Source organism: Neolamprologus multifasciatus, chromosome 7 (assembly GCF_963576455.1).
Source record: "Neolamprologus multifasciatus chromosome 7, fNeoMul1.2, whole genome shotgun sequence".
In the NCBI taxonomy this organism is placed as follows: Eukaryota; Metazoa; Chordata; class Actinopteri; order Cichliformes; family Cichlidae; genus Neolamprologus; species Neolamprologus multifasciatus.
The window spans coordinates 61,237,056-61,254,227 of NC_140445.1; the positions used below are offsets into that span (position 1 = coordinate 61,237,056).

General features: G+C 39.0%; 1 protein-coding gene across 4 annotated transcripts in view; it reads left to right on the plus strand.

The window, feature by feature from the left end:
• The window catches only part of ldlrad3 (low density lipoprotein receptor class A domain containing 3), a 109,346-nt gene that overhangs the window by 56,626 nt on the left and 35,548 nt on the right, over positions 1–17,172 (plus strand). For all 4 annotated transcript variants that reach the window (XM_085164816.1, XM_085164817.1, XM_085164815.1 and 1 more), the window contains 2 exons: positions 7,484–7,609; positions 11,150–11,284. In XM_085164816.1, the coding sequence (XP_085020942.1) occupies positions 7,484–7,609; positions 11,150–11,284 (261 nt within the window). The remainder of the gene's footprint in view (positions 1–7,483; positions 7,610–11,149; positions 11,285–17,172) is intronic.

Genomic DNA, 17,172 nt, shown 5'->3' on the forward strand with positions numbered 1-17,172 from the left:
TATAGTCATATTGCTTAAATCAACATCATAGTAAAGATGTGTCCATAACATGTAGTAGAGCTCTGGTAGGATGATACAGAGACACTGACCATTCTGTGACCATAAACAACTTAGTATATGTGGGTTTGTTTTTCCCATATCGGACTGGTGATACTACGAATACCGTTTTTCTAGCTCCACACTGCTTTTAATTATATTATATATTAAAATTATTAATTATTAATTATTATATTAAAATATATTTGATATCACATCTACTCAAAATATTAGTTTTTTTCTGTCATTTCACCTTTTTTATGAATTGTCAATCAGTTTGTTCCTAGTGATGTCTTAGTGGTTATTGGAGTTACAAATGTTTTGAACCCAGTCAAAAGCAAAATTCTGCCTATGCAGTATTAATAAATTAATGTATTTATTTAGTTGTTTAGTTTTTTTCATGGGTCCTCAAATCATATAGTTTCAAGAACTAGCCCATCATTGCTGTAACATTGCCTGGAGGAAAACTCCACCTGCTGATGTGACTGCAGTGCTTGGCCTAAAAAAGGTGTTACCTCTGCTCCCGAATCACAAACGGGAAGGTAGTAACTGTTTGCTCCTCCTGTCACATGCCAGCATGTCCTGAGCATAGCATGAGGTAAACTGTGTGCTATAACTGCCTGTTGTTTGTGTTTAGCTTCAGTTGCTTTGAATCGTTTCCTCTCCCTGGACAAGCTAGAGCTCGGTTTGCATTGCCAGCAATAAATCAGACTCAGTCCCAGTGGGTGCTCAGGTCCACCGCTCTCCCCTTTGTCACAGATTGTTTTTTTTCATAATAATTAAGGGGGGGATTTCTAGGCCTAGCCGAAGGAGGTGGTTTTCGGGTCTCTGGATTTTGACTCCGCTTCTCACAAATAATGTGGTTTTCTTGGCTTCATCAAACCATGACTTCCAGCTTGTAGCTGAGCATGAAGTGTCAGGAGCAAGATTTAGCACCCCCAATTCTGAGGCCACGGTTCTTAGCTGGACAAAGGTGGAGTGTCCACTCTAGGTCGGGAACAAGTTGATGCCTCAAGAGGAGCATTCTGAGGTCTTATTTACGAGTGAGGGAAGAGTCGAGAGTGAGTGTAACAGATAGATTTGTGCAGCTTCTTTAGTAATTGGAATGCTGTACCAATCTTCTGTAGTGTGACAGTGAAGCTGTCAATTCATAGATCAGTCTACATTCCTACCCTCACCTGTGGTCACAAGTTCTGGCTAGTGACAAAAAAACAAGATTGCAGATATAAGCAGTGGGAATGAGCTTCCTCCAGAGGGTGTCATGTAGAGGTGGGAATCACCATACATCCCACGATACGATATTATCACAATACTTAACGCACGATACGATATTATTGCAATTTTTTAAAATATTTTGCGATATTCAGATTCTGTACATAAAGGTAAACTTTATCAATATTCATTTATCTAATATCAAAGTCTCACACTCAGTCTTTCTCTCATTTCAGTTTTATTGTTGACAAACTGAACGGTTTGTATTACAGTCTAGTCCAACTTAACTGAACAACCATCTGGTACAATTATAGCTATTCTGAACTATGCAGTTTATGAAAACTATGCAGCCCCTTCAGCAACTGAAGAATTTGAAAGTAAATTAAAACAAAATATAATTTTACATTAAATAAAAAAGTTTTAAACTTAATTAAAATAAAACATGTCTTAAATTAAAATAAGTAAACTGTCATGTTTATTGCTGCCATAAAAAAGTTAAACACATTTGGACAGTGAAGGAATGTCAGGATTCTTGCTCAGAAAAAGGATCAACATGCTCTGAAGTCAGAGCACAAAAACCTTTTTGTAACAAAATATCGATTTCTGCTGTCCCTGTATCGATACATTATTAGCAAACAAAATATCACCATACTACACAGTATCGATTTTTTCCCCCACCCCTAGTGTCATGTGGGAGGGACTTGGAGTAGAGCCAGTAGTCTTCTGTGTTGAAATGTTCAAATTGAGGAGCAGGCTACCTCTTGGGTAGCCAGGTGTTTCAGGCATGACCTAGTATCAAAAATAAAACTAAGAAGAAGAAGAATAAAGTGGGCTTTGGAGTGCCAAGTCTTGGTTTTAGAAGGACTTTGAGAAATCTGTAGTCACAAATATTCAGTTTGGTTTCCGATATAAATATCATGCATCCCGAGAGGGGTCGGTCTTGGTATCAGCCTACCCGATGAAAAAGAAATGAGAAATAAAATATTAAAATATAAAGAATTTGGAAGATGGAAAACAGACAAAGGTTTAGTGGGTCAGAGTCTGGTGGATTCCATGAGCTTAATGGTTGATTAATCAATAAGCTGGTGTAATTGATACCAAGGAACGGGGCTGAAATATTTATTAGGTTCCTGCATGAAGTCTTTCACTCTGGTGCCGTGTCTTTCTTCTTCTCTGGCTCTTTGTTCACTTTCGACTGAACGCTATCCTTGTTCCATCGATTTTCACAAATTAGCCAAAATGATTGCTGCTGATGCTTCAAAGGAATAAGAAATGCTGTCTTGTCATTTCAGAACACATTGTTGGACACTATCAGTTCAAACGAGCCAATTTTAGCAGTGTGTTGCCTTCTATGATGAATATTGCAGCAGCGTTATTATCTGACAGATCGCGCGCTGCTTTTTCACCATATGCCCTTGCTTCTCTTCCCTTTATTGGAATTTGTTGAAATATCACAGATATTTTACACGCGCCTTCGCTGTGTGGTATACGAGCCGTTCTCGCTACCCCATCCAGCACAAAGTTTGATGGCTTTGCAGAACACCATTGGTCCGTAAACACTTAAGATGAAGGCAGCTCTATAATGTTGCAATGCCCCTCACGGAGTGCTATTGTACAAAAGAGTGTGCAGGGCTTAGACAGTGAAATGTACAGTGCAATGTAGGGATTATTTTGATCCCTAGGCCCACTGCACTGAAACTACCCATGCACTTTTTGCTTGCACCCTGACTCCATTACCTATTGATTTCTTCCTTTCAGAAATACTCTGCAAGGTCAGAGAAACCTTTGAAGTCATCAGTCTTTTCTACTCTTAGTTTCTGTTCTCTCCTCACTCCAAGTGTTTTTCTTCTTGTTAGTCTCTTCAGCGAGTCCTTCTCCTTACTCTGTCAGTCATGCATGCCCATCATGGCTGCGACTACCTGAGCTGAACATTCTGTTCTCTGAAGAACCAATCAGGGGAGAATAATTTAAGGGCATAGAGGTGCACACCGGGGGAAGAGCAAAAGCATGCCATCGCAAACAGGGTTGTCGGATTCCACCCGACATGAACAGTGAAGCCACAGGGGAGATAAATATAAAGAGCAGTGCTCTGTTTCAGTTTCTGTTGTATCATCCAATGATTTAAGTACAAAATATGCCACGGTGCTACAAATCCAGGTCAGGATTTGAACTACGATTAACCTGTAGATTATGAAAAAGGGTGAAAAAAACAAGTCTTCTTTTATTTATTTACCTTTAAGTTAAAATTAAAAGACAGTTGTCACATAGGTGTTTAGCAGAAGTATAGTTTTTAATAAAAATGTCAAGCATTATGTGTAATTGCATATATCAGACAACAAAAAACAGACATGTTTATGTTTTTTGTGCCTGTGTTTGTGTGTCCTCCACCTGTGAGCTTCAGTGTGAACCAGGCATGTGGTAGTCTTACTTCAAGAAATCTGCTCGACTGCTTACCCCATTCGTTTTCATTTGTGCTGCTCAGCTGAACACTGGAACTAAGTTTGGAAGCCACCGAACACCCTGTCTGCTTTTCGTAAACAAACTTCTACAAAGGCTTAAAGGAGCGAGAGAAAATTTGGCACAAAAGTAAAGCAGTAAACAGTGATGACAGAAGGGATGAAGGCAGGAGGAAATCGACGCTTTTACAATGTAAATTGAAGATTGTAGCAGAGGACCTGAAATCAATCAGCATTACCTGGATCAGCAGCGGTATTTAAAGTTGAACTTCTAATGCCCGGGATATGGTTTTGTGTTGCCATCTCTTCCACTCTAGTTTGATGGGTCTAATTAAGTTTTTGCATTTTTGCTTCATAAACAGCTTGGCTTAGGCTATGAGGGGATATGCAACCCAAAAACACAGCTAAGCACATTAGCTATATCTGTCCAGCCAGCTGTGTTTGTCCCACCCACCAATTCCCCTTCATAAGCTTGCCCTTGATGTGACTTTTAAGTTAATTTTGCGCACAGACGCTGGGTCGGAAGAATCCTAGCCAGCTGGATAAGTGGTAATTAGGATTCACATGAATCTCAGAGCAATAACATTTCTTTCTTATGTATAGAAATAGAAAAGAAAATTGGTAAAAGAAGAAACACCAGTGTAAATGAATACAAATAGATAACAAAGGATTATGTTTCCTTTGTTTGTGGCCAGCAGACTCTCACTTTAACCCCCAGCGGAGCGTGTGTTTTTGTTTTATTACTAATCTTTTAATATCCCTGAAAGCTACAGAAGAAGACTTTTATGAATGTGATATGCTGCACAAAATGAGATTTGGGTGTTTAGGAGCTCTGCTGGCCAGGTAAACAAAGGCTTCCCAGACTATAGACACATAGATCGGGCACTATCCCAGCTTCCTCCCGCATCCAGAGGATTACATTTCATCCCGGAGATGGGTGCTCCAAAGCTTTGTGGTTATTGCGCCTTGCCCTCCCTGTTGCTACACATAATCGCCACAGCTTGAAAGAGCTCATAAATCAGGCTACCGCAATAAATTGTAGAGGGAAAAATGTGCACCCCTGGCATTTGAAGCAGCACATTGCCAGCCTATGAGCGAGCCAATTCTACCCACTGCATTCAACACAGGGAAACAAAACACATAGAAGGTTTGGTGGCTTTCTTTGACATTTCTAGCATGCCCACTCACTTCCCCCTCCCTGTGTGTTTGTATGTGTGGGTTGCTCCATCCTTCTGTTGTTTCCAAGTGTTCATCAAATGTATCATGCTACTTCCTCACTGGCATGCGTTTCTGTTATTTACCAAAGCATCATAACAATGTCTTAGCTGTAGTAATTATATTTTCTTTTCTCTGTCTTTAGTAAATACTCTTACAGTGGGAGCAGCTCTGATTAGATTTCCAAATGCCAGCTTTACTTAAATGCTTATTATTGGAAGGGAAAATGCATCCAGTAGGTAATTTAAAAAAAGTCTCGAATAGAGAAACACAAGTCTGAAACATTGCATTTTATAATAATATAACTCAGTAATGCAAACTGTAAATATAGCAACCATGGTTCTCTTGCAGCAATGTGTGTGTGTATTTCCTGGTTGGAATCCGACTTCTACAGTAACTTTGCAGGGTCTTTTCTGATGTCTTTGCTTGTATCTACCTGTTATCTTGCTTTTCTTCTTCTGCCAGGGAAGATCAATGAGTTTGAGGTAAAAAGCTAGGGCTTGGTGCTTAACTGAGGTTGCCAGGCATTGATGTTCTGCAAGCTCTTCACTCAGTCTCAGGGCTGTCCTGAGAGATAAGGCCCATGGCCTGCTTAGGCTGATCAATGGCAGAATCCATACAAACTCTCTCCCACACGATGTACTTTCTTTGTCATTAACTGATTTTTTTTTTCTCTCCTCTTATCAGTACTCTTTGGTTAAGATCTTACCCATTATGTGTCATAATTGTGGAAATGGGAGTATTAGCAATGCAGAACAAAATGGGCTACCTTTAATGATTCTTTATCCGTAAGCAACTGTTTGAACATTATATAATATTGAACGGCTGTGTGTCTTTGAACGTTAGAACATGCAGGTTTGACATTTTTGGACAATTTCTAACTGCGGTAGATATGAAAAGGAACAAATGCAAATGAAATGCAGACTGTCAGCTTTTAAATTATCATGATCATACATAAGCTGTTAATTTTTAATACTTTGAAGAAATCTTTTAGAGGCAATGACTATCAAGTCAAGGAACCATGGATGTCACCAAAATGAGTTTTTCTCCATTGTGATGTTTTGCTGAACCTTTTCCTGCATCCGTCTTTGGTTATTGTTTGATCATGGGTTAATTTCCCCTTAGTTTTACCTGTTTACCAAGTGAAAGGTCTTCTAGATCAGGTTGAAATCAGATGACTGACTTGGGCAATTGAAAATATTCTGTTACTATTGGATCTCTATCTGCACTGTCCAGTCGGTTATGCTTAATTAGGATGCATCTGTTTAAAATGGATAGCCCTAAACACTTTGGGATAACTTTGGAATATAACCAGTAAGAACTAGTGACCCGTTGCCATTGGAAACCACTAACTTTGCTGTTTTTTACAGATGATTATGTTTCTGATGTTTCTGATTTCTGTTTCTGATAATAAGCCATCCACATTTTTTGTGTCATTCTGTTACTGGCTAATCTTATCACCTGGCAGATGAAAAGCTATGTTTTGACATGTGTGTGTGTTTATTTGGCAAAGTCTAATTTGGCCTTTCTTTCGGTGAGACTGATCATTGGTTTGTACCTTGTGCTGAGCCTTTTTGTTTCCCTTACTAAGTCCTGAATATTGTGATGGGAATTTACTTTAGCATATGACTGATGCGGATGATCTGATATCGTCGTGGTGATATCGTTGGTGTTGTTCCCAGATCATCATGAAAATGTTGTTCCAGGTTCAACATTGCAAGTGACCAATCACATTATTGTGACGTTATTCTTTTGCGCACCAACCCATTCGTGCATTTATGAAATTCCAATGTTGCAAGGACAATATCAATTCTGCTTAGCGTTTATTAAAGGGTTAGGGTCAGGGTTAGGGTCCGTTGATCGGCGGACAAAGGCGGTTTCTCGCAGCTTAAGTACAGTTTTTTGTTTTACGCCGGTTTTTCCCGAAGTCGCAAAAGTATGACATCACAACATTCTGATTGGTCACTTGCAATGTTGATCCTGGAACAACCTTTAGTATGATGATCTGGGAACAACACCAACACGAGGATATCAGATTGTGCGACTGATGCTGTGATCATTACTGTTGATTTCAATGAAAATCTAAACCTTATGCTGTTGAGTTCACCATTGTGTTGTTTTTCACAGAATGTGCCAAACTGTTGATTTGGCCAATTCTAGAGTTAAGTTACATTAAACTGCTTTAAAGTGGATAGTTCAAATACATTTCAAGCCTCTGAAAGTAGAGGACTATGGTTTAAGCAGTGTTTTTGTTCAACTCTTTGAAGCAAAGATAAAGCGTATGCACTGATTTTATTCCTCTTTGTCCTGATTGTTTCATTTCAAATCTATCATGGTGTTCTAGAAAGGCAAAATTGCGTAAGTGTCACAAAAACACATGGACCTAAGTGTAATACAAGCATTGTCTCCTAGTGAAGGTCTCTCCTTTACCTTGTTCATCACAGCCAAGGCAAATGCTGTCGTAAAACATGATGTCTGAAAGATTTCTGCACCGTCTCTGCATCGTGCACACATTAATTCATTGTTCTGTTTTTCACCACTTCCCCCAACCCTTATATCTTTAGCTAAGGTCAAGTCAAAGTGTTCTCCTACGTTCTTCGCCTGCGCTAACGGTGTCCACTGCATCATTGGACGCTTCCGCTGCAACGGCTTCAGTGATTGTCCTGATGGGAGTGACGAGGAAAACTGCAGTAAGTCTCACATGACACCCAGATCCATGGATCTGTGGCCAGATGATGCCATGTCTTGTTTATATCAAGGCAGATCTAAGCAAAATATGGAATATATATGTTGTACGTCTTCTGTTCCTCTGGTAGAGCTTCATCAAATCTGAGAAAATAACCCTGACGTCACCATCAGAGTTATGTTTAATGGGCTTGGAGCCTATAAATTTCGAACAGGTTAAAGGAAAAAAAAGGCAGGCTCCATTGCTTGGAGAGATTAATACACACTAAAAACTAAAGTATAAATATCTCTCTGCTAAACAGCCCTTTTAAAATTATAGCAGTTTTAATGTGTTTTTTTTTCTTCAGCAAAATTATAGGGGTGCAACTAACAAATATGCTTCTGCAGTAAACTGTAAAATACTTTTGCTTAAGCTTAATGGATTTGCCACACCCCTATTAGTACCAAAAATTTCAGTTAGTTACAATAATCATATAAATGCATCTCTGTATTACAAATTAGAAGATTCAGAGCGACTGCCCTTCCAATGTCTGTGTCTAATGCGTCTGGAGAGTCCATTCAGTTCATATGTTGACAAACTTTTCCGTCTGTAATCAGTGTGATTATGGAATCTTTTCCATTAGATATACAGTACTGTGCAAAAGTTTTAGGCAGGTGAGGAAAAATGCTGTAAACAAAGAATGCTTTCAAAAATTAAAGTGTTAATCTTTTATTTTCTTCAATCAACAAAATGCAGTGAATGAACAACAGAGAAATCTAAATCAAATCAAATATTTGGTGTGACCACCCTTTGCCTTCAAAACAGCATCAATTCTTCCAGGTACACTTGACACAGTTTTTGAAGGAAGTCAGCTGGAGGACATCTTGGAGAACTAACCGCAGATCTTCTGTGGATGTAGCTTCCTCACATCCTTCTGTCTTCATGTAGTGCCAGACACCCTCGATGATGTTGAGATCAGGGCTCTGTGGGGCCAAACCATCACTAGCAGTACTTCTTGTTCTTCTTTATGCTGATGATGGTTCTTAATGACTTTGGCTGTATGTTTGGGGTCGTTGTCCAGCTGCAGAATACATTTGAAGCCAAAAAACAATCATTAATATTTCTGAAAGCATTCTTTGTTCACAGCATTTTTTCACACCTACCTAAAACCTTGGCACAGTACTGTATGCTGCCAACAACCTCTATCTATTCCTCTTTTGTGGGGAGGTCTGGTTGTAACAAGTGTCTGGTTAGAGCTTTCCTACCAGCTGATATCAGGACACCAAATAAAATACTCAGTCAAAATATACATTTCTATTTAAATGAAAATCGGTGTTTCCCAACAAAAAGACATTGAACTGGAACGGTATGTTACTTTGATAACCACGATTAGCTTCATGATTTCCACAGAGCCTCCAACACTCGGACTTCTCTGTTGAAATGTGAACTTTCTGCTTTGGAGTAATAAAAAAAATCTTATTAGGCATTTCCACCCAAATTCTCTCCATGTATAAGAATTTACAGCAGCTAGACTATTCCTCTTTTGAGATTACAAAATTTCTTTCACTTTCCCATTTATGCTTTATGTTTTCTGTGGATTAAGTTGGGTTTTTTGTATAAACTTGATATAATGCCCCTGTTCTAAAGGGTATGTTACCCTTAACATTTCTTTAATCGCTAAGTCATCATTATGCATGTGGTTTTTATAGTTTGGTCAAAGTAGTAGCGTAGCTGAAGATATCTGTAGAAATTTTGCTTGGAGGGCTTGTAAGTTTTTCAGGGTCGATTTATCTGTTAAAGAATACAGGGTTGTAATACTCTTTGAAATCCAGGTATTAAATCTGCTATCCATCTAGTTAGGTTTAACATCGGGGTCATGTGCACACTATTTAAATACCTTCACTTTATCCTGTAGGTTATATTCTTCTCTGACTAAGTTCCACATCTTGAAGTAGCTGTTTTTATAGACAGGTTTCCACCATGTGGCTTCAACAAACCACACAGCATTTCAGAAGCTGTGCTTTTTGTCTGCTCTGTCCAACTTTTTACAAGCACTTGACAGGTTTTGAAAACCTTGTCTGCTGTACCAGCCCACAGTTGCACAACTTTGCAAGATCTCACTTCACTTTTTTCCCCCCTAAAGTTCCTGACAGTATGTGTCTCCTGCAGTCATAAAACAAGCTATAATAATCTTCTCACTTCAAAATATTTCTGGTTAAAAAATGTTCTTGAGAAAGGATGCTGGAGCTGGACGAGCTGCACGAGAACTGGTAGAAAGTTTCACTGCATTTCCAGGATTAATCCCACCTGTACAGGTGCCTTATTGAGTTTAAAGTGGTTTACAGGAGATTCCTGATTCGTCCTGTGAAAGTTGCACTTTATTCTCAGCAGAACCAACTCCCACAAATTTATGTTGTCAAAAGTTTGATTCTTTCTGATCATTTTTAACACATTTCTGGGTTTTTGAAGTCTGTCATATTCGCACAACCTATGTGCCTTAAAGCTGTCTTTGGTGTGTCTCTACTATGGTAAAGCAGGGTTATGAAATACCAAGCTGACTTCACTGTCTGGAGTGATCTGCTCTGTGAAACTTCCATCAAAGCTGTGAACCCATGTATTTTTAGTGGAGAAGAGTGGCGATCCATTTTTGTGAGTCTTCTGAAGTATGCTGTGGCACATGGTGGGCACACATCAGCTTCAGTGGACACAGCACTATCTGGCACAGCTATCCCTGCTGGACTTTTAGTTACATCATTACTTTGAGAGGGGAAAAGTCATTCTATAAAGAGTCCAAGTTCTGCAGAGTTGCTGTGTCTCAATAATTTTTAAAAACTGGATTTTGCACATCTGCATATTATAGTGTTGACAATATCATTTTTATGCATCGCTCATAACTCCATGGTTATGCATCATTTTATCTTTACTTTCTTACATCTGTTTAACAATGTAAATATTGTTGTCCATGTTTTACCCTAGTGTTGTTGTAGTAGGTGTACAAGATGTACAAGATTTTTTTTTTTTTTTTTAGAGTATAATTGGCTTTCACATGACCCCTTTGCCGCTTTCCCAGTGGGGAATGTGATTCGAGCCAATCACTCACCATTGTCAGAGGCAGTGTTTCTAGCCTGCAGGGCCCCATGCTCACAAATCTAATCTAGCCATTTAAATGGAGCTTTGCTCTATGCTCCCAGCACATACTGCGTCACAACTGTGTAATTGTCTGGATCTTCTCACAAGATAATTATGCCTCATTTTGCAGAGGCTTGAACAAAGACAAAAAACAGAACGTACTGAAAAAGGAGTGGTAGTTCTGTGCAGGACTTTGAATGTTTTAAAAAGGTTTTGTCCTCTCTTTTAAATGATTTTGATTTTTATCAAACTCCAGACAAACTTGCCGATAGTTCTTAAATGTTTCATATCTTCTGCTAAAATGCCACCATATAATATTTACCTGACTTTAAACAAATTGTCAGATACAGCAGATCAATCTGAGCTGAAAACTTTTCCCTGTAAATGTGTTTGAGCTAACAGCTGACCCTTTACCTCTGCTCTGATTCGACCACAGCGGAGAACCCCTCGGTGTGCTCGGAGGCTCGCTTTAAGTGTCGAAATGGCCGTTGTGTGGACCGCAGCTTCTTGTGTAATGGACAGGACAACTGTCAGGACAACAGTGACGAGGAGATTTGCTTGACTACAGCAGGTAATGTTTTTTTTTATTATTGAATTTAATTTTTTACTAAATGAAACATCTACTGAGGCATGGAGACATACACACAGGATTATCTGTTTATTCAGCTTCAACACACACCTTTCCTGGTAAAATGCAATAAAGCATGATTTGTTTCTGTAAGCACATGAAAATGAAACAGCTTCAGCAAAAACATGTGAAATTAGAAACATGTAAGAATATCAAACAGTTATAGATTCCATACAGATGTATAATGTATACACAGTGCTACATATAATATTTACGCACGTTCTAAGCTCATCTATAATATATATGTATATGTTTCATGTTCATTATGGATGCATTTTTGGAGTGCAATGTGCAAACGTGTGAACTGCATCTAAGATATGCAAGCACCAGGTTTATTTAATTATCTTATGAACTGCACATGAATCAAATAATAGGAATGTCAAAAATCTAATGATAGCAGCAAACAAATACCAATCAATTTTACACATACCATAATTACCCAGACTAATTATGTGCTATTTATAATAACCTTTTAGTGTGATGCAGAGATAAAAACCCTGTGTCCTGTTGCAGATTTGTTATATGGAAAGTGGAGCTGCACAAGAATTTAAACGTAATCTTGCGTCAGATAATTATTGCAAAGTGGAAAAACAGTATTTAGGCTTTCTGCTTAATTAAAAAATAATCCTATTTAAGCAGCTTAATAGTTCACAAAGTTGTATATTGACAATATATCGAAGTATCTAAAGTAAATGTACCTCATTATGTGCATTAACACTTGTTGGATAATAATTACTGATTTATTGATGTGTTTATCTCTTTAATGTTGAAGCTGTTGACGATTTAATAACCTTTATATTGCATGGGAGCTTGAACTATAATATTGCAATTAATCTGCACAATAATAAGTAACTACAACTTTAAAATAAGTATTGTGGACTACAAAGTATATTATTCGCATCAACGTTATAATGGAGTGAAAGCAGAAAGCAGCATAGCATGAAAGTACTTAAATAAAGTACATGAAGTACATTAAAGGTGTAATCTTTTGCTGTTGTGGCTTTTAAAGAGTAAATGTAGTCCAACGGCTTTGGTTCGGGATGTGCACTGGAGGAGTCAATCGTATACTGAGGGGGGTTGATGCCACCCCATTTCCCCCTTTTGGAAACACCCCTGCATCCATGCGCGTATCAATTTCAATACACTGTATCATTGAATACATTCCATCACATTAACATAACATAACATCACATAACATGCTTACAACTGTGCATGTGTTTTTTTCCTGCAGTTGTTCAGCTCAGTAAAAGCCACGACTTTTTTGGAGAAAACTTTAATATCATTAACACAAGAGTGAGACACACTTTATTTCAGCCTTTCTCTCTCGGTCTTACTCCACCAATACTAATCTCATTAAAGTTGGTCCTTCATGAAAAAAAGCAATTATTAATCTTAATAATTTTTTTCCTGTATGCAAGACTAATTCCAAGCACATTTCTGCCTTATTAGAAATATTGGCAGTAAACTTTGCAGCAGATTTCCAAACACGTGGAAGCTTGTAGATTCGCTGTTAAACTGGATAGCAGAGCTGCAGTGTTTAGTCACTCAATATGTCATAAAATAGGATGTTTTGGAGACATCACTTAAGAGATATTCTGCAGTCTGTGCTTTATAACAAAACCACTGACAGATTAAGCTTTATGCCAAAGAAGACATAAGCTGCTGTGATTTTATTCCCACAACACTGGGGAAAAAAACCCTCACTGTGCCTTTATTTAACAGAGAGACACACACCACAGCGTCGTTAGTGTAATGTTTGATGGCAATGTGTCGACTTGTAGTGTAATTCAGGTAGTAGCAGGATGATCCCTGATAGTGAGAATGATGCCTTCTGGTACAGCATGCCTTATTCACTGTCAGGTAGCACTTATATCTGGCATTCTTATTTTCCTGGCACAACAGCCAGCTACTGTCAACACCTCACTTGTTCTTCCACTGGCAAGCCTGTGATTTCTGCCAGCAGTCTAATCCTGATGCACGTATAACCACCGGAAACCCAGTGTGGACCTGCTGTCAGGTGTTCTTTCATGTTTTTTAAAAAAATAAATAAATCAGTATATAACTGTCCTGACAGGATGCTGTTGTCATATTGATTTATACTTTGAGAACAAAAGTCTGTCAAAAGTAACACAAACAAAAACAAGCTAAGTGGAAAGTTAAAACTATCTGCATCTATAGCCCACTACACACTCCTGTTATTACCAGGACTGAGTCGGGCAGAAACTTGATTGAAACTCAAGAGGCAAAACATGTCTACTAAACAGGGAGGAGCACTGCGGCAGTCGCACAGCAGCCGTCAAAAAGTTTTGTCCAGCTTTTCCTCAACTGCCACTGCTGACAAACTACAAGCCGTAGCTGCTGAAGCTAATTATTCTGCCCAATTTTCCTTCAAAAACTATTATTTTCAAGTCAAAGTTAATAAGCTGGAATTGGTCAACTTTTTTCCCACTTTTGTGAAGCCGAATTAATGAACACATTACTATTATTTCTTCTTGCTTGTGTTATGAAAGAGACAGAGCGAAAAGGCAGTCTATCTGTAATTACAAGCCCGTCCTCCACAACTCAATGCAAAGGCGCAGAATGCTGAATAGCACTGTATTATGGTGCAGAAATATTGATCGATATCTGTGTCCACTGCACTCCATTTCCTTGTTGACAAGTGAACAATACCAACTCCACTACTTGCTGGAAGAATCCTGCTGGCTGTAGCTTTGGCATCTGAAGCATTAGATTACTTCACACTGTATGGAGAGTTGCAGTGATCAAACAGAAAACCTAATGGTAGATGATTTTTTTTGTTTGTTTGTTTCCAAATGCATTAGAAAGCATTAATCTTTTACAGCTCTGTTACATTATGTCATAAAATGTTCCAACTGCATCAATATGGGCTCAGCGAAGATCTATCAAGTGATACATGAGTGGGAATTTTGATGGTCCTGAGTGCAATTATTTGGCTCCATTAACTACAGAGAGAAAGTGTTCTGCCTAGAAGCAATTCTATTATAACTGCTGCAATGGTTGACGGAGTGGTTTCTCAGAATGCATCTACCTCTAAACTGTCTGCAGGTGATGGAGTGCCAAGTTTTACCCTTTCCTTATCTCAAATAACTCCGCCCAAAAAGCTTACATTTTCAGCTATCTAGTTTGCGAGTTTTTGGATTTCACAGAAATGTGTCTGCGCACCAACTTCTAACCTAAGTCTGTTTGGGTATGTTGTTGTATTCCCTCAAGACTTTGTGCCAGCACAGGTTTTATGGTAATATTTGTGCGCATGGAGAGCAAATAATCTAAATGTTCTCTTGCTCATATTTGCTCCTTGAGGCTTGTGTACTGTAGCATTACGTAAAGTGTAAGTGCTAAAAAGTTGTGAGCTCTTCTTCTTTTGACCCCAGAAAAGGATCAAGGAAGATCAGTTCCATTTTTCGCACACTACTTCGGAAGGAGTGAAAGTATCGCTGTGGTTTGACTCTTGGGATCTCTTTTCCATTTGCACACAGACATTCACAATCAATTCATGACTTTCATCACATTTTGTTGTATTAATGTATTAATTTCGTGCAGACTTGCTCGACCCTAAATCATAATCTTCTGCTTGTCTAACCTTAGCTTAACAAAATCCTAACCTTGTGTCTGATAGTCAATCTATTTATGTAAATGTCATAGGGACTTGCTTTCAGTTTCTATAAGGAAGCCCCGACCCCATAATGTGACTATGTAAACACATTTAGGTCCCCACAACAAGAGGATTGCTTGGCCCACACACTCACTTTTACCTTACATTCGACTCTGACTTTGCCTCTCTTTATAATAAGCAAAGACCTGGAGGTGACTGATAAGGCATGCAATATCAGCTCTCAGCCGCTCGACCATACCGTCACCCTCCTCGCTCCATCCTCTTCCTCGTTTCCACTGTTCAACCACTCTTTCTCCTTATTCATAATTACTCGCTTCAGTGTCTCTACAACTTGGTTCTTCTATGTGTATGAGTGTAGTGAGAGATCACCTCCCAAGTCTGTCAGTGGATAGCACGTGATGGCATTTACCTGCTAGGATTTGGTTATCCTGCCCTGGAGGGGTCAGGCAATGAAATCTACAAAGGCAGCATCATCCTCTCGGCTTTGTTATGCCTCCAGTGTTTTTAGTTCTCATCCGAGTGATTTTAAACTATGTAGCGCAGTTAGGCACTAACAGAGCAGAGCACAGAGCTGCTTTTACTGTTTAATGTTTTATTGGATAGGTAATTGATTTTTCAAATAGCAGAAAGGTGCCAAAGTGGCAGACAATACACAATTCCTATAAATGTATTTGTGCAATCATCGCACAGTGAGATAGGAGGAGTGGGATGGGTCTACTGTAATGGATATCAGAGATAAAGAAATTGAAAGGGGCACCACATAAACATAATATAGTGAACCAGAAATGGAGTCGCAGGAAGCAATGAATAGCAATGGGGAGGAAGATGGAGGTAAGCAAAGAGAGACAGGCGATTTGGCAGAGAAAAGAAGGGATTTGGATAAAAGTGAGTGAGGGGTAGCGATAAGCTTGAGAGGATGAGAGCAGCATCTATCACGTCGGGCCCTGAGGCTGACCGGTACAACTCTGGAAACAGAAATGACTTGAAAGCTGGTTTTCCACAGCCGAGCTTCGCTTTGCTCTCCCCAGTCCTCCCTTCTTCTTACAGCAGAGGATAGAGTGCAGTCAATGTTTGTGCATGTTTGCATCTGAAACAAACTTTTATTAAAACATTGCTGCAGGGCATACAGGACATACAGGTCCAGATGTTGGGGGAGCCCTTACTGAGAACAAGAGAGCCTCTCTGCATATCCAAGAGAGCATGTGCATGAGTGGATAAGCACACACACAGAGCCACAGTGTGTCAGAAGCTGGTTGTTCTGCATATTTGATGTGAAAAATAATGCTGTCAGGACACATAAAACTTTCTGAAGGTCGCAGAACTTGACAAGTTAAAGGACTCAGAACAAAAGTGATGAGCACAGCTCCATTCACTGCAGCTGACCCGCTTTAAAAACTGGAGATTGCCCTTAGAGGTTTTTAAGAAAAGCAGCCGAAACACTCACATCAGCGTCGTTACACGTTAATTAACACAAGTAGACAGAGTATCAGATGGCGTGGAGACTGTCGAAAAGTGTGATAATGATTAAAACTCACACCTCCCCCATCTCAAAGACAATTCATCTTGTCCTTTTTTAATTAAGTTTAGAAGCGAGAAACAGGGAGGAGAAATGATGTAAAGGTGGGAACAGAAGGGCCAGGGGATGATTTGAGGGCTTCAAAAACCTCTCAGCTGGCTTTGTGCTTTTCTGAAGATAAGGCATGCTTTGTAGAGTCACAGCCATCAAAGAATTGTGTTTTTTTTCCTGTTGTGTTTTCATACACAAAAAACTGTGTGAAGCATGCAGAAGCAAAGCTCTAAAACCCTGCATTAAGTTTAGCATAAGCTTTCAAATTTGCATGAGTAAGATTTATGCCCTCTCTGCTGCCTCTCCCCTAGACTACATTTGTTTTAATATCAGGGCAATAATTGGGCAAATAATAAATCTTTAAACTCTCGAAGATTGCACAAACACTGTGAAAGCCTCACAACAGTAATTGAGTTCCTTCTTTGAACAAAAGGGGTGACATCGGGTCTGAATACCGAAACTCTATAAATATGTTGGCATTCAGATTGCGTCATAGAATACATTGACATTGTTTGCAAGATAGAGCCAGTTACATGTGCATTGCAATTGTAGCTATTTATAGTATTTTTGACACAAGTGTGTCTTGCATCATCGTTAAAATTAGGGGATTACACCCAAGGGTAGACCTTT